Source organism: Prosopis cineraria, unplaced genomic scaffold (assembly GCF_029017545.1).
Source record: "Prosopis cineraria cultivar Desert tree isolate PC_DT_omini unplaced genomic scaffold, ASM2901754v1 PC1978, whole genome shotgun sequence".
In the NCBI taxonomy this organism is placed as follows: Eukaryota; Viridiplantae; Streptophyta; class Magnoliopsida; order Fabales; family Fabaceae; genus Prosopis; species Prosopis cineraria.
The window spans coordinates 1-23,185 of record NW_026557303.1 but is presented as its reverse complement, the minus strand read 5'-3'; the positions used below and the strand labels follow the sequence as shown (position 1 = coordinate 23,185).

General features: G+C 35.1%; 1 protein-coding gene across 1 annotated transcript; it reads right to left on the bottom strand.

The window, feature by feature from the left end:
* Window positions 1–721: 721 nt before the first annotated feature.
* On the bottom strand, window positions 722–19,580 carry LOC129301241 (uncharacterized). The gene is made up of 5 exons (XM_054939814.1): window positions 17,610–19,580; window positions 15,914–16,073; window positions 15,682–15,796; window positions 931–1,006; window positions 722–850 (listed from the first exon to the last, which is right to left on the bottom strand). The coding sequence occupies exons 1-5, from the start codon at window positions 17,637–17,639 to the stop codon at window positions 722–724; spliced, it is 510 nt and encodes a 169-aa protein (XP_054795789.1). The 5' UTR covers window positions 17,640–19,580.
* Window positions 19,581–23,185: the final 3,605 nt, after the last annotated feature.

Sequence of the window (23,185 nt, the reverse complement as noted above, 5' to 3'; positions counted from 1 at the left end):
AAGGCGAAAGCTGCTATCAGCTCCAGCAATGGACAAAACCAGTGGGTCATTCTTATCAGTTCGCAAGGGCAACCAATCAAGTTCCAAAAGAGTTCCAGAAGACTGAGGCTGCAACAGTGAGTTGGCTAAGGGGTCTGGTGAATCCTGAAAAAAGCATGTATAAAATTTAATGATCAAAAAAGAAAATATATCAAAGGGCGAAGACTTGTCCACACACAACATATTGGAAATTATATCTTTTCCTACTTATCAATTTCTGAATGAAAAGACAAATAGGGTTAGAGGAGCCCTATAACATGAAAAGAGAACCAGAACCCTTCTTTATTCAAAATCAAAGTCTTTTGTTTCTTCAAAAAGGAAAGTTATTACCACCTAGGGGAGGAACAACTGAAATATGTTGGATAAGTAAAAGTATTCCAAGAGAGAAACTGAAAGGAAACATTTTATATAAGAAAGATATAAGGTTCCCTTCATTTGAAGTTGTCAATCCCTACCAAAAACAAAAATTTAATGCTTTTTTTTAAGCTACAAAATGATTCATCACAAGATGAACAAATATGTATAGAAACCATAGAAAAGTATAATAATAACAGCAGCAGCAATAATAATAAAAATGAAAGTGTACATATAATCAAAAGAAGAAAAAAGTCAGCAACATTGCATACCAAGTCAAATACAGAAAAGGTTGTTGTCATAAAACAGAACAGCTATACGCCCCCGACTATGATCTCCTGGTACAACAGAGAGAGAATTTGATACGGCGGATTCCTTCTCTATGAGTGTTGAAATAGGAAGACTGTCCGGTTGTCACATCCCACCATCTTATGTTTCCTATCCTGTCCCCCATAACCTGAAAAGTTAATTTAGTCATAAGCATCATAAAATTTGCAGCAAACTCATATTAACTAATTATAAGAATGTGATATATACCACATGAGGTAAGCGATAGGCCATTGCAGTAATTAATCCATCTGAGGATATGAATGATGTAGAAGGCCATTTCGGTCTGCAGTAAAGTAGATACTCTCTTAATAAGATTTAAAAATACTGGAAAAAGGGTAAAACAGGAAGAGCAAGAACCAATAAAAGCAAGACAAATTGATTATTCCCCTGAGGAACATAGTTGCAGACTCAAGCTTTTTGATGAACACATGTTTCACACCCTATGATCTTAAAAATAGATGGCAAAGCATGTAAGGCTGAGCAAGGAATGGAATTATAGTATTCCACATACTCTGTCATATGATGATGAATAGAATTCCTAGGTATTCTAGACCTAGATACTTTATTACAAAAACTTTCACGGGTAAGTCAACAACTAATTTAAGTTCCTTGAAAAGTCTCATCAACCAAATTCCTTCACAAATTAAAAAGGTTAGAGCACAAAACTCAGTTTCAGCATTGCTCCTTACAAAAGTTGATCGTCTCTTGCTTCTCCATATTAAGGAATAAGTCATTATGTAATTATGTTTGTTATACTGTTTTATTCTGTTATGTTAGTTATATTGTTATAACAGAGTAGCTGTAGTATTGTTGCCGATAAATATTACTTCCTATGATTCTCTCATCTTTCTGCAATCTGTATCATTCTGTTCGGTCTCTTCATGCTACTATTAGAGCAGTGTATCCAATCGAAGAACCTTGATCATGCCATTAAGCCCTTGCCACAAACTTTCTCCCATCTTAGTTCAATGAAGCATGATGGGAACAATAATAACCTCAACAAGAAATATCAAATGCTAGCAACAATGAGAGGATATGATCTTGAGGATTCCCTTAAGAGGTCAAGGCATGCACTAGAGAAATTTGAGACCTGGGATGATGTGATCAAAGGGAGAGTCAAAAAGCGATACACACAATGATCAAAACAAGAGCAACTCCTATTACCATGGCTATCATCGTCAATGTCAAAGGGCCCGTTACCCTTGGAAACAACCAAACATACAAATCCTAGGAGAGGCTTAAAACATTCCTCATGTCATTGGCTTTAAGAACAAAAGATGTTGCTTTGGTGTGCAAATTTTAAAGGCTTTATATAACCATAAGCTGGTTTATGAGCTCAATTTAAAAAACTATCCTCTAACCTAGTTTGCCTAGGTCTCATTTCTGCAAGATCTGCAATGTGATTCTTACCTGTCTATCAACAACAAGCCGACCCAATAATGCTAATGTTGATATGTTGATGATAATGATATCATCATAAAAGGTCACTCAAAGGCAGACAATCATCCAACTTATAACCTAAGTTCATGATAAATTTGCGCTGAAGAATCTTGGACCGCTCACTTTTCTCTTGGGAATTCAAGTTACAGATAATAGGCGTTCTACTAACTCAAACTAAATACATCAATGGTTTATTGGCTAAAGCTGGTATGACAGATATAAACTGAGCTAAACGCCTATGTCCTCTATTGTTAGACTCTGAAAAGGTGGAGACAATCTTGTTGAAGATGAACACTTGTATAGGTCTATCATAGCATTGGTAGCCTTACAGTACATTACCATCACCAGACCCAAGTTAGCCAATTTGGTTAAGAAGGCCTGTCGATTTATCCATGTACCTCAACAATACCATTGGCAGATTAGGAAGAGAATCTTGTGATATCTAGTGGGACTACAAACACATGGGCCATTGTTACAGAAGAGTTCTAATTTGAATTTAAAAAGCTGACGCTGAGTAGGCAACAAATAGAGATGACAGGCATTCTACTAGTGGTTCTGCAGTGTTCCAATGCCCTAATCTGATTTCATGGGCATCTAAAACACAGTCAGTCATTTCAAAATCAAGTACTGAAGATGAATATCGGAGCCCAGCTAATTGCACCGCTTAAGTGATATGGATCCAATCATTATTGCATCAACTTCATAATCTGAAGCCCACAACAATAGTGATTCTCAGTCACTGTCAATCTAAGGATAGGGATGTTATCTTCTAATCCTTTTATCCACTCAAGAACCAAGCATGTAGAGTTAGACTTGTTCTTCACAGAGGAGAAGGTAATCAACAACATGTTCCACTCATGATCAGGTAGTAGACCATTCTCATGAAGGCAATTACCAACAACAGTTTTGCTACTTTCAGAAATAAGCTCAATGTTCATAACCTCCTGACCACATCAAGAAGAGTTCCATTCGAACGGAAGGAAATGAAGAAGAAGAAAGAATTAATATGAAAGAGATCCAGATAAATGAGGGAGAGTATCAGGGAATAAGTCGTTAAGCTGGTTATATTGCCATAAAATAGTAGCTCTAGTATTGTTATCTATATATAAAATAGCAGCTCTAATATTGTTATCTATTTATTCCTTGTACCCACTCAGAATAATCAGATACATATTACTTCCAGTGATCTATCACTATACTCTAATATTGTTATCTATTTATTCCTTGTACCCACTTAGAGCAAAATTAGATTTGGTACTTGGAATGTTGGGACATTAAATTGTAAATCTGTAGAGGTTGTAGGGGTTATGATTCAAAGGAAAATCAATATCCTTTGCTTGCAAAAAACAAAATGGCGTGGAGAAGAAGCTAAGGATATTCAAGGTTTCAAACTTTGGTATACAGGAAAAGTAAGTGCACGCAATGGAGTAGGCATCATTATAGATAAGGAGTGGAAGAAGAACGTTGTAGAAGTTAGCAGAATTGGAGACAGAATTATTTCTTTAAAAATGATAATTGGACGTGAGACTGTTAATATTGTTAGCGCTTATGCGCCGCAAGTCGGGACAGAAGCCAGTCTTAAGGAATTATTTTGGGAGGATCTAAAGGGGTTGATTCGACACATACCACAGAGTGAAAAGATTTTTATTGGAGGAGACTTTAATGGGCATGTCGGGAGGGAAGCTGGTCAGTATGCGAGGGTGCATGGTGGTTTTGGTTTTGGGAGCTAAACAATGAAGGACAAACTTTTCTTGATTTCTCATTGGCGTATGATTTTAAGATTGCCAACACTTGTTTTCAAGAAGAGAGATGAGCATCTCATCACTTACAAAAGTGGAGCCTCAAGGTCACAGATTGATTTTCTTTTGATAAGGAACACAGATAGAAAACTTTGTAAAAATTGTAAGGTGATCCCCAGAGATGCTGTAACGACACAACATAGGGTCCTAGTCCTTGATGTGTGTATTATGAGTAAAATCCAAAAACGTCGACAAGTAGTAACACCAAGGATTAGGTGGTGGCAATTAAAAGGTGAGAAACAAGATATTTTCAAGCGAAATCTTTTGGATAAAGGAATTTGGGAATCTCAGAGAAGTGTTAACATCATGTGGGAGGATATGGCGAAAAAAGATACGGGAGGTTGCAAAAGTAGTTTTGAGAGAATCAAAAGGTTCTGGTCCGAGAGATAAGGAGTCTTGGTGGTGGAATAATAGTGTACAGGACAAAATCAAGTATAAGAAGAACTGTTTTAAAGCCATACATTTGTGTAACAATGAGGAAAATTGGGAGAGGTACCGTATGGCTAAGAAGGAAACTAAGAGAGCTGTGGGTGAAGCTCGTTCTAAAGCTTTTGAAGAATTTTATAAGAACCTTGAGACGAAGGAAGGAGAGCAAAATATTTATAAGATTGCCAAGAGTAGGGAAAGAAAATCAAGAGATCTAGAACAGGTAAGGTGTATTAAGGATGAAGAGGGAAGAATTTTAGTTACAGATGATGAAATTAAAAATAGATGGGAGACTTATTTTCTAAACTTTTCAATGATGGAGAGGATTCATCTAGTAACTTGGAGGATTTAGTAACTGGTGAAGGAGAACAAAATTTGTCATTCTATCGAAAAATACGTGATAAGGAGGTAAAGGAAGCTCTTAAGAAAATGGCAAATGGTAGAGCCAACGGACCTGATTGTATATCTATCGAAGCGTGGAAATGTTTAGGTGAAGAAGGGGTGAGATGGTTAACTAAGTTATTTAATGTGATTTTACGGTCCAAGAAAATGCCTGATGAGTGGAGGAGAAGTACATTAATTCCTATTTATAAAAATAAAGGAGATATTCAGAATTGTACTAACTATAGAGGGATTAAACTCATGAGCCACACAATGAAATTGTGGGAGAAAGTAATTGAGCACAGGTTGAGATTAGAGACAAGTATTTCTGAGAATCAATTTGGTTTTATGCCAGGTAGATCAACTACAGAGGCGATTTATCTACTAAGGGGATTAATGGAAAAGTATCGTTGTAAAGATAAAGATCTACACATGGTTTTTATTGATTTGGAAAAAGCTTATGACCGTATACCAAGAGAAGTGCTTTGGAAAGCGTTGGAAAAAAAAGGAGTACGGATTGCTTATATTAAAGCCATACAAGATATGTATGAGGGGGTAAAAACTAGTATAAGAACGCCTAGTGGTCAAACAAAGGATTTTCCTATAAAGATTGGACTACATCAGGGATCATCTCTGAGTCCTTATTTGTTCAACTTAATCTTAAATGTTTTGACGAAACATATTCAAGGAGAAATTCCAAAATGTATGCTCTTCACGGATGATATAGTTCTTATAGCAGAGACAAGAGAAGAGGTTAATTGCAAACTTGAGTTATGGAGGAGGACATTGGAGTCGAAAGGTTTTCGTCTGAGTAGAAGTAAGACGGAATATTTATATTGTAAATTTGGTAAAGGACTATTCGAAAATAATTTGGAAGTGAAATTGGGAGATCAAATTATACCTCAAGTGGAAAAGTTTAAATATTTGGGAGCCATTATTCAAAATGATGGCGAAATCAGTGGAGATATTTCACATAGAATTCAAGTTGGGTGGTTTAATTGGAGAAAAGCTAAAGGAGTTATTTGCGACCATAAGGTGCCTAATAAACATAAAGCAATGTTTTATCGCACTGCTATCAGACCGGCAATGTTATATAGTAGTGAATGCTGGGCTCTAACGGGACAGCAAGAGCATAAAGTTGGAGTAGCAGAGATGAGAATGTTACGATGGATGTACGGACATACACGTAAAGATAAAATTTGAAATGAGCACGTACGCGAAAAAGTGAGGGTGGCACCTATTGAGGAAAAAATGGTAGAAAGTCGGTTGAGATGGTTTGGGCATGTACAAAGAAGACCAAGGGAGGCACCAGTGAGAAGAGTGGAACATATAACTTTAAGTCCGATTAAGAGAGGTAGAGGAAGGCCTAAGAGAACACTCTTAGAAGTTGTTTAACGCGATCTCTTAATTAATAATATTCCTAAAAGCTTGATAAATGATAGAGCACAATGGTGTCTTGCAATCCATGTAGCCGACCCCACCTAGTGAGATAAAGGCTTGTTATTGTTGTTGTTGTTGTGACTCTATCACTATACTATCTATATCTTTCTGTTTGGTCTCTAATTTCATCACTCCATGTAACCACATTCCACCATAAGAAACTGTAGTAAAACATTCTAGATCTTCCATCAGTCACATATCTCATCAATCAAAACTTTCAAAGGTAAGTCAAAATCTAAGTTTCATGAGAAGTCACATCAAGCAAATTCCTTCACAAAATTCCAAGAGCTAGTACATGGAACTCTGTTTCAACATTGCTCCTATCAACAACTAGTTGTTTCTTACCTCTCCAAGTTCCTGTAGTGAAAAGTCAATCACAAAAGCAGGGTTACCTAAACTGCATCTTACATCAATCACAAATCTTGCCCAATCGGCATCTAAAAAACATTAATACTTCTAGGAGTGCTCCTTCTAAAGAATAGTCCCACTCCAAGAGCCACTTTAAGACAGCAGAAAATTTAATATACAATTTCCAAGTGCTCCTCATTTTTCTGGTTTAGGAACTAACTAGCTACATTAACAGAAAACTGAAGCCTAGATGAGTGTGAGATAATGAAAAATCAAATACATTGTTCTTTTAACTCTTTAGTGCTAGATGGTTCATGCCTACAACCAACTCAGATATGCTTATTTGCAATCATAGTCCTCCATTGGGCTCCAACATGAGTTTCTACTATTCAAAAAGGCCCATTTCAAATTTTACAGACAATTTTGACATGAGAGGTACCATAAATAATTTATAGGTCAAGTGATTTTGAATAGAACAAAACAGAAAAGTGCACTCTATAATGTCCCAAGCAAGCCCATTTCTCAAAATTTGATGATGAATTTAATCGTCCGCAATGAACAGCTTATTTTTTCAAAACTGGGTTAGCAAGGCCCTCCCATTTATATATTTTGTATTTAAACAAACCTCCTCTAAACTTTTTAAAACAACAAGTGAACAAGAAGCCTTAATCTACTAGATGGGTTCAGCTACATAGATTGCACTATACCATTATGCTTTATCATTTACCGAGCATCCAGGAATATTTTTAATTAAAAGGTCTCGATCAACAACTTCCATAACTACTCTCTTTGGCCTTCCTCTATCCCTCCATGCAGGACTCAAAATAATCCGTTTCACTCTCCTCACTGGTGCCTCGCTATCTTTTCTATACTTGTCCAAAATATCTCAAATGATTTTTGACTATTTTTCTTTTAATAGATGCTATGCCCACTTTTTCTCATATATACTCATTTCATATTTTATCTTTATGTGTATACTCGCACATCCATCTCAACATTCTCATCTCCGCTACTCTAACTTTATACTCATACTATCCTTTTAAAGCTTAACATTCATTACTATATAATATAACTGGTCTTATAATAGTTTGATAAAACTTCCCTTTGAGTTTATTAGGTATCTTTTGATCACAAATAACTCATTTAGCCTTTCCCTAAGTAAACCACCTAGCTTGTATTCTTTGTGCCACATCCCCATCAATTTTCCCATTATGTTAAATAATAGCCCCTAAATATCTAAACTTTTTAACTTGAGGGATAATTTAATCTCCCAATTTCACTTCCAAATTACTACTAACTTACCTCGTATTAAAATTACAATGCAAATATTCCGTCTTACTCCTACTCGGCAGATACTTTTCGAATCCAATGTCCTCCTCCATAACTCAAGTTTGCAATTAATCTCTTCTCTTGTCTTCACAAAAAGAACTACATTGATAAGACTCATATTTTACACAACAACAACAAGCCTTTATCCCACTAGGTGGGGTCGGCTACATGGATTGCAAGACGCCATTGTGCTCTATCATTTATTAAGCTTTTAGAAATATTATTAATTAAGAGATCACGTTCAACAACTTCCAAGAGTGTTCTCTTAGGCCTTCCTCTACCTCTCTTAATCGGACTCAAAGTTATATGTTCCACTCTTCTCACTGGTGCCTCCCTTGGTCTTCTTTGTACATGCCCAAACCATCTCAACCGATTTTCTACCATTTTTTCCTCAATAGGTGCCACCCTCACTTTTTCGCGTATGTGCTCATTTCGAATTTTATCTTTACGTGTATGTCCGCACATCCATCGTAACATTCTCATCTCTGCTACTCCAACTTTATGCTCTTGCTGTCCCGTTAGAGCCCAGCATTCACTACTATATAACATTGCCGGTCTGATAGCAGTACGATAAAACTTTCCTTTAAGTTTATTAGGCACCTTACGGTCACAAATAACTCCTTTAGCTTTTCTCCAATTAAACCACCCAGCTTGAATTCTATGTGAAATATCTCCACTGATTTCGCCATCATTTTGAATAATGGCTCCCAAATATCTAAACTTTTCCACTTGAGGTATAATTTGATCTCCCAATTTCACTTCCAAATTATTTTCGAATAGTCCTTTACCAAATTTACAATATAAATATTCCGTCTTACTTCTACTCAGACGAAAACCTTTCGACTCCAATGTCCTCCTCCATAACTCAAGTTTGCAATTAACCTCTTCTCTTGTCTCTGCTATAAGAACTATATCATCCGCGAAGAGCATACATTTCGGGATTTCCTCTTGAATATGTTCCGTCAAAACATTTAAAATCAAGTTAAACAAATAAGGACTCAGAGATGATCCCTGATGTAGTCCAATCTTTATAGGAAAATCCTTTGTTTGACCACTAGGCGTTCTTATACTAGTTTTTACCCCCTCATACATATCTTGTATGGCTTTAATATAAGCAATCCGTACTCCCTTTTTTTCCAACGCTTTCCAAAGCACTTCTCTTGGTATACGGTCATAAGCTTTTTCCAAATCAATAAAAACCATGTGTAGATCTTTATCTTTACAACGATACTTTTCCATTAATCCCCTTAGTAGATAAATCGCCTCTGTAGTTGATCTACCTGGCATAAAACCAAATTGATTCTCAGAAATACTTGTCTCCAATCTCAACCTGTGCTCAATTACTTTCTCCCACAATTTCATTGTGTGGCTCATGAGTTTAATCCCTCTATAGTTAGTACAATTCTGAATATCTCCTTTATTTTTATAAATAGGAATTAATGTACTTCTCCTCCACTCATCAGGCATTTTCTTGGACCGTAAAATCACATTAAATAACTTAGTTAACCATCTCACCCCTTCTTCACCTAAACATTTCCACGCTTCGATAGATATACAATCAGGTCCGTTGGCTCTACCATTTGCCATTTTCTTAAGAGCTTCCTTTACCTCCTTATCACGTATTTTTCGATAGAATGACAAATTTTGTTCTCCTTCACCAGTTACTAAATCCTCCAAGTTACTAGATGAATCCTCTCCATCATTGAAAAGTTTAGAAAAATAAGTCTCCCATCTATTTTTAATTTCATCATCTGTAACTAAAATTCTTCCCTCTTCATCCTTAATACACCTTACCTGTTCTAGATCTCTTGATTTTCTTTCCCTACTCTTGGCAATCTTATAAATATTTTGCTCTCCTTCCTTCGTCTCAAGGTTCTTATAAAATTCTTCAAAAGCTTTAGAACGAGCTTCACCCACAGCTCTCTTAGTTTCCTTCTTAGCCATACGGTACCTCTCCCAATTTTCCTCATTGTTACACAAATGTATGGCTTTAAAACAGTTCTTCTTATACTTGATTTTGTCCTGTACACTATTATTCCACCACCAAGACTCCTTATCTCTCGGACCAGAACCTTTCGATTCTCCCAAAACTACTTTTGCAACCTCCCGTATCTTTTTAGCCATATCCTCCCATATAATGTTAGCACTTCCCTGAGAATCCCAAATTCCTTTATCCAAAAGATTTCGCTTGAAAATATCTTGCTTCTCACCTTTTAATTGCCACCACCTAATCCTTGGTGTTACTACTTGTCGACGTTTTTGGATTTTACTCATAATACACACATCAAGGACTAGGACCCTATGTTGTGTCGTTACAGCATCTCCGGGTATCACCTTACAATTTTTACAAAGTTTTCTATCTGTGTTCCTAACCAAAAGAAAATCAATCTGCGACCTTGAGGCTCCACTTTTGTAAGTGATGAGATGCTCATCTCTCTTCTTGAAACAAGTGTTGGCAATCTTAAAATCATACGCCAATGAGAAATCAAGAAGAGTTTGTCCTTCATTGTTTAGCTCTCCAAAACCAAAACCACCATGCACCCTCGCATACTGACCAGCTTCCCTCCCGACATGCCCATTAAAGTCTCCTCCAATAAAAATCTTTTCACTCTGTGGTATGTGTCGAATCAACCCCTCTAGATCCTCCCAAAATAATTCCTTAAGACTGGCTTCTGTCCCGACTTGCGGCGCATAAGCGCTAACAATATTAACAGTCTCACGTCCAATTATCATTTTTAAAGAAATAATTCTATCTCCAATTCTGCTAACTGCTACAACGTTCTTCTTCCACTCCTTATCTATAATGATGCCTACTCCATTGCGTGCACTTACTTTTCCTGCATACCAAAGTTTGAAACCTTGAATATCCTTAGCTTCTTCTCCACGCCATTTTGTTTCTTGCAAGCAAATGATATTGATTTTCCTTTGAATCATAACCCCTACAACCTCTACAGATTTACAATTTAATGTCCCAACATTCCAAGTACCAAATCTAATTTTGCTCTTATGGACTAACTTCTTTAGCCGCGTGCGTCCAGAATGACGCGGTAGCCCTTGCTCATTTAACACTACATCCGGGCGCCGATGCAGCAGCTCTAACTCACTTATCACTGTACTCGAGCCATGCAGCGCGTTACTTACGGGCAACGACCTAGCATTAACATTATAACGTCTATTGTCCATGTTCATGATAGATTCAACAAATTTTTACATTGGCTGTTGATGGCCTAACACAACCCTCCTCCTTTACCCGGGCTTGGGACCGGCTATAAACATAGGCGGAGTTATACACACTTTATTAATTTATTTAGGATCCATTTTTCACATTTTATTCCCCACTTTGGTGCATTTATGGTATCAAAAGCAAGAAAATTGCCTAAGGGGCAAAATTTTGCACTAGAGATATTTTGGTTCAAAATTGCATTTTTTATGAAAAATTGGGTTAATGTTGTGTTCCATGTGTTTTATACCCAAAAAAACAAATAAGAAATTAGTTTTTCAAAATTCAATTTGGTTTGGGAGTTATAAAATAAAAATCACATTTCAGGGTTGTTGACTTTATTGACCGAATTAAAGTTTTATGTGCATGCATGAGTTTTCACGTGTTACTACCCTTGAATTTTACTTCATTGATATTCTCCCATGCTAATTAATTAATTCCATGTACAAGAATTTAATTATTAGGTCACATGAATATTTGACTTTGATTTTATGCTTATTTTGTGACTTAAGTGGCACATATGAACTTGGACTTTCGCAATTGGTCAAGAATCATGGAAGAGGGCTAAATTAAGCATTAGTGGTGTCACTTTTAGGACTGAAAAGGGAGAGAATAATCAGATTATTTGATGAAACAAATGAGAATATTCTCATTTAGGATGAGCCTAATGGTAAAGTTTCAAGAGATTGCCTTTTAAAGAGATAGAGCCTGATGAGGATGAGCCTAATGAGGTTACGCCTTGAGTTGATAAAGAGATTGCCTTTTCCTCAAGCAATAAGGATGCTAAGGAAAGAAAAGGGACAAGATAGTGAGGTATAAGAGCTCTTTAATAAAATTCATGTAAATGTACCTTTGCTTGATTTGGTGAAAAATGTGCTTAAATATGCTAAGTTTTTGAAGATTGTTGTACTAATAAGAGGAAATTTACTCAAAATGCTATGGTGCAACTTTCTTCTTCTATTAGTGCCATAATGAAACCTCAATTGCTAATTAAATGTGAAGATCTAGGGTCATTTACAATTCCTTGCAAAATTGGTGAATTGCAATTTTCATATGCTTTGATTGACTTGAATATTGCTATTAATGTTATGCCTTTATCCATTTATAAAACCCTGGGTTTGAATTGCATGCACTCTACAAAAATGATTTGCCAATTAGCTGATAGGACACTAAGGCATCTACATGAAAAAGTTGAGGATGTTTTGGTTTGTGTTAAAAATATGCCTTTCCTTGCTGATTTCTATGTGCTTGATATGTCTAAAGAGAGTAGTGGGGAGGATATTTTGATACCTGATAGACCTTTTATGACCACTGCCCACACTTTGATTGATATGGAATAAGGTAAACTTACCTTGAGGTGTGGTAGAGATTTTGTTACTTTTAATATTTATGACGCTATGAAGCGTCCCTATGAGGACTACTCCCTCTTAGGTGTGAATGCTATTAAAATTGTTATTGAAGATGCTTTAGATGTTTCAAAGAATGCGTTGCCTCTTAACTCTTATCCTCATGCATCTCTTTCATTGCCTTATTTTTGCATTGATGGGTATACTTATTCCTTTTGTGAGAAGTTTAATTGTTTCCCTTTTAGTGACATTAATATGGGTGTTATTCTTGACTCACTTGGCCTTGAGATGCAAAAGACACAAGAGCTTGTGAAACATGCACAATACTAACACGGTTATGGGATGATACATTCAAATTGGAATTAGAGGGTACCAGCAATTTTTCAAGTTTCAAAGCAAGCAAGTCAAGATGACTTCACTCAACACAATGCTCTCCCCATACATAGGTCTCCTTTCCCTATTTGAGTACTCTCCACTACTTATGGCCATCTCCTCTAATAGCTCCCAAGCTTTCAAAGCACTTAAATCTATGAGACAACCCCATCATAAAAGTACTTGATCAAATTTTTACTTGTAATACCATGTTGAGAGCATTTAGCCAAAAACCCCTTGAATTCAGTTCCAAAACTCATATAATGTCCCATCCTCCCCTTGCAAAACACTATAAATTTTTTTCTTAAACCTTGAAAATTTAGAATTGGGGGAGAACTTTTCAAGAAACAAACGTCTCAATTCAGCCCAAGTATGAACTCTAATATAAGAAGGGTAGTTAAAGCATCATTCCTTGGCATTGCTCTCAAGAGTGAAAACAAATCCTTGGCTTGAACTTCTTCTACTCTAACATGAGGGGGTTTCATATTATTGCACACATGGAAGTAAGATGAGAGTAATCTATGGCAATCTTCACTAGGAAGGCCATGAAACTTAGGTAGGGTATTTAAGAAAGAGGGTTTAAGTTCAAAATCTAAACCATGAAGAGCTACATACAAACCATAGGGATTTTCATCCCAATGTGGTTGTGTAACCCTAATTGACCTCTCTTCATTATTTAACCCACCAGTATTCCCATTATCCATAAAATTCTCACCAATCCTCTCACTGTTAGCCCTGCCCTCATGTACATGATTATGATTATGGGGTGGATTCTCATCCTCACCTTTGGACAGCCCCAATCCAAGCAAAATACTCAAAACAAAGACACGCAACAAATAATCGAAAATCACAACAATACTAAAAAATTGAAAAGTCACTGAAGATGATCGAATTTGGCCAAATTTGCCCAAATCTAATAACTAAAGCTTAAAAATGCTCAATGACCCTAAGAAACTCGAAATACATAAGTTTTTGGATTTTCTGGGAAAAATTTGAAAAAATTCCAGCAACAATGAAATTTCATGACAACCAAAATGAAACTATTTTTGCAAGTTTTTGACTTCAAAAATGTACACAAAAATTACCTAAAAATAATAGAGGACTCTAAAAACCAAAAATCATAGCAAAATGACTCAAATTGACTAAAACACAACAAAACTCAAAAAGATTCAAAATAGGGAAAACAAAGTGAAGGTGCGTGGAAATGAATGAAAATGGTGAGAAAGAATGAAGCGATGCAAATGTGATGATACGGAAGTAAGATGGCAGAGATAAAAAAGAAAGTGAAGCACTAAGAAACACAAAAATTCAATCCAAAATAACCTCCCCAATAACGGAGCCAAAAATTGAACCAAGCGGTCCCTAGTGAATTTGCCATTAAAAAGCCTAACTTGGGCCTAAAACTAAATTAGGGAGTTGAATTGGGCTCTTGAATCCTGGACTTAATTAGGGTTCCTAATGAAGTTAAGTTGCTAGAAAGAATTATCCTAGCAGCTTCATAATTTGGTTAGGAAGAGAAGAATCAAGGGTGACTAATTTACATTTCATAAGTAGTTAGAATTTGAGCATTAATCCAATTTCAAGTACCTTATTCCATCCCATTTTCATAAACTCATTAGCTTAGGTTTTTAGGCTTTAATTAGGTTAATTAATATTTAATTTAAACAACAACAACAACAACAAGCCTTTATCCCACTAGGTGGGGTCGGCTACATGGATTGCAAGACGCCATTGTGCTCTATCGTTTATCAAGCTTTTAGGAATATTATTAATTAAGAGATCGCATTCAATAACTTCCAAGAGTGTTCTCTTATGCCTTCCTCTGCCTCTCTTAATCGGACTCAAAGTTATATGCTCTACTCTTCTCACTGGTGCCTCCCTTGGTCTTCTTTGTACATGCCCAAACCATCTCAACCGATTTTCTACCATTTTTTCCTCAATAGGTGCCACCCTCACTTTTTCGCGTATGTGCTCATTTTGAATTTTATCTTTACGTGTATGTCCGCACATCCATCGTAACATTCTCATCTTTGCTACTCCAACTTTATGCTCTTGCTGTCCCGTTAGAACCCAGCATTCACTACCATATAACATTGCCGTTTTGATAGCAGTGCGATAAAATTTAATTTAAATCAATTAAAATCAATCAACTATTGGGATTTTTATTTTAATTTAATTGCATTAAGAAGCTCTAAATTTAATCTTTAAACACATCTTTAGGAGATAACCTAGGTTGCCACTATACTATATAGTTAGTTAATCTAGTTTAAATTGCTAAGTGTGCTACCACTTGATCCACATATTATCTGCAAAAAGCATACATTTGGGGATTTCTTCTTAAATATACTCAGTCAAAACATCTAGAACTAGGTCAAACAAATAAGACTCAGAAATGATCCCTAATGTAGTTCAATCCTTCTAGGAAAGTCCTTTGTTTCACCACCAAATGTTCTTATATTAGTTGTTACCCCCTTATACATATCTTGTATAACTCTAATATAGACAACTTGGATTCCTTTCTTTTTCAAGATTTTCCAAAGTATTTCTCTTAGTATCTGATCATAAGCTTTTTTCAATTCAATTAAAACCATATATAAATATTTATCTTTGCATCGATACTTTTTCATTACTCCTCTAAACTTTTTAATGGATTGTAAATTATCTAGAAAAACCAAATATTTAAGATATTCAGGACTCATTAAAAACAGCTTGATAGCATATAACAACAAAAAGTAGACTAACCAAATACATGTACCTTGCAAGGTCTTAGACATGACCATTACAAATTTAACAATCCATGTATAATGAAAAACAGCACAAGCACAACGCTCTTTCAGTCAAACAAAAGAGGATATACCTGAAATCTCGAATCCTTCGTCCTTGAACTTCAAAAACTCCAAGTGCTCCATTCACCAAGGCAAACGCAAAACTCTCAGAAGTGTCATCATGATGTCCCTCTGTGCCCGAATCCTCTATCCAAAGAAATTAGCATTAGCCAAAACCATATTTAATTCTTTAATTAAAAATGGAGCCATTAAATCTAGACTAGTTTCTTTTCTAAGAATATTTAAGTTCACTAAATGACTAACTTGAATCTGATGAGGGCAACTTTGTCGGGAGGGATGTCTCATCTACTTTTTGCTCCTTAGAAGATGAGGACGATTGCCTAGTAGATGCATTTTGAACAGGACGAGGAACTGTTGGAAGAGTCCACTCCAACACAGTAAATGGAAGAGCCAATGACCTAAGCTACATGGAAAAACAAAATTGTTCATAAGTAGAGACAACTAATGAGAAAGTTGTTTATAGGGAGCCAATAATAAGAAAATAAATAAACCAATCAAATATATAAACTTTCAAATAAAATTCCAAAACTCACTTAATAAATATCTTGAATATCCTAAGCCTAGAATGAGTTTTCCACAATTTCATTTCCCCTAGTATTTTCATCTTGGTCTTCATCACTCTTAACTAGTGGAAAAAAACTCTTTCAAGAGTTTTATAGTACTTGAATAATTCATCTTGAAGTGCTTGGTAAGACAAAGGGCACTTCTACAACTAATGATAACCAAAACAACTTCCAGCTCTCCAATAGATCCAGAATAACATAGTTGACCAGGTATAACAGCTTGGTTGGTTGAATCTGAATGTGACATTTTGCAAATTGAGGTTTTACTTCAAAGTATTGTTTAGAATTTTAATGGTCTTCATGTCTTCAATTTACTTCAAACTACTCTTCAAAATCTTTAGGATAAAGCTTGTTATTACCGCCTACTGCTGCTCCTCTTCAAAACCTTCAATACAATCATTGTGACAATTTGATGGGCAAGTGAAAGATTTCACAAAGATATTATGAGACTGTCATTTAATGACTTCCTCTATTGCATCATGATGCTAAAGATATTTTTCTGAGTTTTATGATGACCTTGACCTACCTAAACTTGAATTAATCTCCCAAATCTTTGCCTATAATTTGCCTATTTTTTATACTAGTTGTTAAAAAAGTCACACTCACAATTACATCAGTCCACATTTTTTCCATCATCCCTCTACCCTAGGCTACTCAATATAGGACATTGTATCCTACACTATCAAGTCTCCATCAATTGGCTCCCCATGGAGAGCCAATGTCCCAATGATTGCACTCCATAGCACTTAACCCCCAGCTGGCCAAAACCCTTTGTGGGTCGCCCTCTCCAGAACCATCAACAACCAATCGTTAGTACCAATTGATGGGGTACCTAATTGGGATGGGAAACCCTACCCCCAAAGTTAGTTATTAAAGTGAGAAAACTAACCTACTTAAATACCCCATCAAGCATCCCATATTACTCAAGGTAGTATTTGATATCCTATACTATCAAATCTCTATCAATATGATGGAATATTGCTTAATATTGAATAAAAGGACAAGATTTTGATAGTATAAATAAATGAGATGGGGAAAATATTGAGGTTTTGATATTAATGCTCAAAATAACTGAATTAGTGTTATAGGACACTAATTGTGAGAATAGTCAAACAAATCATTAGTAGTGAGAGATTTTCTCTTAATTTGTAGGGATTAAATTAGATAGGATAAGGGGAATTATTATTTGTAATCATTTTCTTTTATTTCCCTGTTTCACTATACCATGTATATATCCCTAATCTTGTGAACAATAAAATGAAATATTCAAATTCAATTATCATATGGTATCAAAGCATGTCAATTCTAACATTAAAACCAAGAACAATAGCAGACCATTGAAGGGAGAGTCAAAATCAAGCAATCCAACAACTTACTCGATGGGTTGAGTTTTGCCAAGGGGTCATCCGTTCCCCTCGTGTCAAATAAGTTCAAGGGCAATAATTATCATGAATGGGCTTAGGCAATTCAACTTGTGATTGGTGAGTGAGGCAAACTAGGTTTCATCACCGAAAACTCCAAGAACCCAAACAAATTAGACATGACCGCTATGGTGAAGTGGGAGATCGAAAACTTGATGATGGCCTCATGGTTAGTCAATGTCATGACTCCATAGATTCAGCAATCATTTATGTTTTTACCAACAGCACTAGATATCCAAGAAACTGTTAAAGACTCGTACTCGGATGGTGAAGATGCTGTTTGAATAAATGATTCCAAGACATAAAATCAGCAAATCAAACAAGAGTAACGAGAGCTCACTAAATTCTATTTGGAACTCGTTCCAATATGGCAAGAAATTGACCTCAACACAAAGGAAGAGTGGTCTTGTTCCCATGATGCAGCAACATACAAAACATGAATTGAGGATGAATAGGTGTTTCAGTTCTTAGCTAATGATGCATGCATAAGTTTGGAGAGAAGCTTCTCGTCAAAAGGTGATGTTAGTTGACTCTATCCTTATACCTCCTCTATCTGAATCTTCTACCTTGGTAAGCAAGAACTCTAATTAAGGACAAAAGGACACTAAGGGGAGAGTCTCATGTCTTATGTGATCATTGCAAAAAGACAAGTCATTCAAAGGACAATTGTTGGGACCTACATGGTAAACCTATGAACTTGAAACCACAGAAAGGCAAGGATTGTGGGTATCAAGCCACTTCTGAGCTTGCAGAAGACAAATTTGGGTCCATGTCTACAATTGATAAGGACTAGTTAATTTAAGCTACTGGAGATGCTCAATGCCTTACAATAATCTAGCCAAACATCCCAACCATCCCACACTACCCTAGTAGCCAAGCAAGGTAACGGTCACTATGAAGTAAATACCTATTCAAATAAATCTAAGTGGATTGTTGACTCTGGGACTCAGATCATAGGACTATGGACTCCAAATTATTCACATCATATTGTCCATGTAGTAGGCGTGAGAAATAGATACTGCAAATGAAACTTTTTCTATTGCTAGCAAGGGAAGCATTGTTATTTCTAAATTCTTTCATTTTTCATTTGGATTCAGTGCCTCATGTTCCTCATTTGGCTTGCACTTTGTTGTCTATAAGCAAGTTGAATAAACAAGCCTGATGTAGTGCTCGCTTCTCGTCCAAGAGCCACTAGAGCAAATAAGGCTTGAATAACACAGTGTGAAGATGCAATCTTTCTTAATTCTTCTTCAATTGCACAAACGATCATCATACTGCTCTGCCATTAAACTTTGGCTATTATAGGATCGAGTTCCAAGCATGAAGGGAGGCTAAGGTTGTTGATACCACTGATGAGTAGGAAAAGGACGAATAGGAACAATGTAAGGATAAGAGATGAAAGGAGAGATAGGATAAAGAATAGAGAAATAGAGAGATAAGAGAGAATTCTAGAAAATATTGATCATTAAACAAAGGCTGAAGTTTATACATCCTCCCTATATATAGATGCTAACTTGGCTTATCTTTATCCCTCTAATAGTCACTAAGTAACTAACTTTCTTCATTTAATTCTAAATTACACATCAATGAAGTTGTCTACATAGGTCAAATTACATCATTGTGTTAATTCTTTGAATAAATTGTTCACCAAAAGGTTCTATTTAATAACTTTCTTGAGTGTTCTTCTTAGTCTCTCTTTACTTCTCTTCAAAAGACTCAAGATCATCATTTCAACCCTCCTCACCAACACCTCTATTGGATTTCTTTGTACATGCTCAAACCACCTTAAATAATAGTTTCCTACTATTTTCTCCTCAATAGAGGCCACCCCAACTTTTTCTCATCTATGATCATCATGGATCTTATCTTTTTTTGTATGACCACACATCTATCTCAACATCACCATTTTTGCTAACCAAACTTTTTGTTCTTTTTCCCCTTATTGCTTAACATTCACTACCATGTAGCATTATTGACATTGTACTAGTTTGATAAAACTTCCTTTTAAGCATGTTCGTTACTTTCCGCTCACAAATAACCCCTTGCTGCTTAACATTCACCACCATGTAGCATTGTTGATATTGTACTAGTTTGATAAAACTTCCTTTTAGGCATGTTTGTTACTTTCCATTCACAAATAACCCTAATACCTTTCTTCATTATAGCAATATATGCAAAAAATTACTTGCCGCAAAGAATCTAGACTCTAGAATATTATGATCTTAAAACATAATTAAATTTTATAAATCCTAACAAATTGATAAAATTGAACATAGTTTCAATAAATCAAAACACAGTCTAAATTCTATTCCTAATTTATTCTTAATTAAAATATGTTACCCAAAAAAAATGGAAAGATCCTTGTATTATTTAAAACATCAATATATGAATCCAGGAATACTGCAGTTTTACTGTCCATGCATTTAAACGGCAATCATTTTTTTTTTCAAATTATAGGTTTTTTTGTTAATATTTTAAAAATTTAATCTATCATAGAGCTACAGCCTACATGTAATTTCTCTCAAAATATTTCCATCATTGATTCAAATTTCAGGCATCTATTTCAAAAGTTGAATCATTTATATATATATATATATATATAAAGGAGAAAACTAATATATCTAAATAACTTGCTTTCAATAAAACTAACACATGGATTTTTAAATATCTAAAAAATAAAAGTATTAATTATAAAGGTTAGTTAGTACGTAAATCATGCATTAAAACACTACACGTCCTAATTGGATTGAAAACAAGTTCCATAAGTACACAAGGCAAAGTACTAAGTTTTTTCCCAAAAAAAAAAGCAATTACTATCATAGTATTAAAATTAAAATTTAATTTAAATATCTATCCAAAAAATGTGCGGGGTGACTTCATGTTAATATTAAATATTCCAATTTGTTTTCATCGTCCATTATATGCTAAGTCTTGCCCAAACAGTTAATCTACATGTATTTATTTATAATTAAACAGATATTTATATTTATATACCAACACCAATTAGAATTAAAAATATTAAGTAAAAAGTTTCAAATATACATCCCAAATAGTGATATATTGGTTCTGAATAATATTACTGGTTGTTTTAAGATACTTTGATTCCTTTTTGTGATTTTATAGAAACAAACTCTATGAAAATAAGTCTCCAAAAAAGAAAAAATAGTTTTCCCTGGATATTAGGCTTCTGCCTACCCATTTGCAAAATACACCTACAAGATGAGTGCAAGTATGGGGACTATAATATCCTCCATGCTTTGCCCAGAATGATCCCTGCATTCCTAGTGATGATAACAAGTATCAAAAAGGGTAGGCATTCAGCCAACCATATGGCCGTATGTAGGACCTGATAAGAGACTATGAAAAGTTAGAGATCAAATGATAATTGCTCTAAAGTATTCATGCCTTAAAGTCCATAGAAAACAAAAGAAAATATAAATAGCCACTTTACTCGACAAAGGTTCATTGAACAATCACAAGGGTTTTGTAATATCCCAAATATTTTAAGATTCAAATTTATTTTAAAATAAAATATCTATAACTACATTAAAATTAAGAATAATTGATAGAGATCCAGAGTTCAAATTTTACTTTGTAAAAGTTTGGTTTTATTTTATTTTTAACTATGGAAAAAATTACCAAAGTTGACCCAGCTTTTATGCTATAATAAAGAAATGTTAAGCCCTTCATTGTAATCTTCCCCAAAGTGTTTGGATCAGTTTTTTCAAAAGGGCAATATACGCAGAAATGAAACAAAGAAAGCAAAGAAACAAAGTGCAAGAAAACGGGAGAGTGAGAGGAAGAAGAGAGGAAGAGAAGAGAGGGAGTTAGGCTTGAATCTAGAAGGCTTTGCGGCCGTTGTAAACTCAGCTACACGATAGGTAAACTCCTTACTTCAATCCTCTTCCTTCCCTCTTGGTTTTCTTGAGTTTTTGAAAGAGGGAAATTCTTTATTTTGATCCTAAAAGTTTTATTCTTGTAAGCTTTAGTTTCCTTGGGTCCTATAGAGGTTATTTTGAGTTTCTACATGATGTTCTAATATTTTGAATCGGCAATTGGACGAAAAAGAGGTGTTTGGGGCACAAATTTAAACCTTAAGAAATTGGATTTCACTTTTCAATGGTTTTAAACCTATTTATTTGGTTGTAATTGTGCTATTTGAATCCAATAAGATTTAAAATAACCTTTGGTTAATTGGATTTAAAATAAGCTTTGGTTTTCATTATAATGGCTAATTATAAAATTGATCACACTAAGTGAAAGTTTTTAACTGATTAAAAATTATATAAATTGAAAATTGGTCTAGCAATGGTTAATAAATGATTTTGGTGGTTAAGTGATACTATATGAATGGTTGGTTTAATATATAAAACCATTAGGATAGATTATGGCTCATTGACCTAAGTTGTGTGGTATGAGTTATAGTCTTCATTAATGCTATTTGCTATGAAAATTGATATGGATCACTTATATGTCGTACGAAATTATTGATGGAACTTAATTGGAGAATAAAGAATAGCCAAGTTTCATTTTTGTACAAGGAAAAATCCTTTTGGTATAAAAGGTTGAGGTAACAGGGGATCTATATTTCTTATTACTTTGTTTAGCTATTTTTTAATAAATATTACTAGCTATCATGCATTACATGTTTTAAATGATTAAATGCAATTAATTGTATTTTATAACGATTTATGAGGTACTAATTGGATAATAATGCATATATGTTTTCTATTTATTTAGCAATAATGTTTTTATAGAAATGAGGTTGTTTGTATGCATTGTAATTATAAAGAATAGAAGTTGCACTTAAGAGTGGTAATTGGGTTAGGTACCTTAGATAGGCTAAGGAGCTGCTTAAGGGAAGAGTGATATTTGTTTTGTACTACCTTAAAGTGTTGAAGTGGTCACTACTAAGAAAAGGTAGACAAGAATAAAAGGCATGATGTCTGTGGGAGTTCACCAATAGAGAGGTGTGTACTTGTGATATTTTATGGCACACTGCTAGAACTCAGTTTTGCCTTTCGTTTTATGAGCTCAGTGCACTAAAGTGGTTACTGGATTGAGTATTCGACACTCTTAATGGGGGAGGGAATCTGACATATAAAGTGTGAGGTTAAATATCTAGGCCAAGGTAGCCCTCACATGAAGAGTAAGTCGGGCTGGCTCTGGGAAGGAGTTAGCTTCGGCTGCTCAAGATTCACATCGAAGGAGCACAGCGCGTTTAGGTGGATTCGATCATACCTTAGATTAGGTTTTGTACTTGTGGGGTACAAGCGGGTATAAAGTTTACCTGCGAGCTAAAGAGTGCCAGGGAGCATTTCTGTCAGTCAAGAAAGGTCATACCGGCCTATGTCATGCATTCATGCACTTTAAATAATTAAATTATATGTTATGTTTTTTAATTTATTCATTTATTCGACTATAGCTTACTTTGGTAATAATAAATGTATATTTCTTCATTACTAAGACTGTGATTGTCTCACCCCTTTCTTTTCAATATTTTCAGGTCTAGGCGAAGGATCCAATGGTGG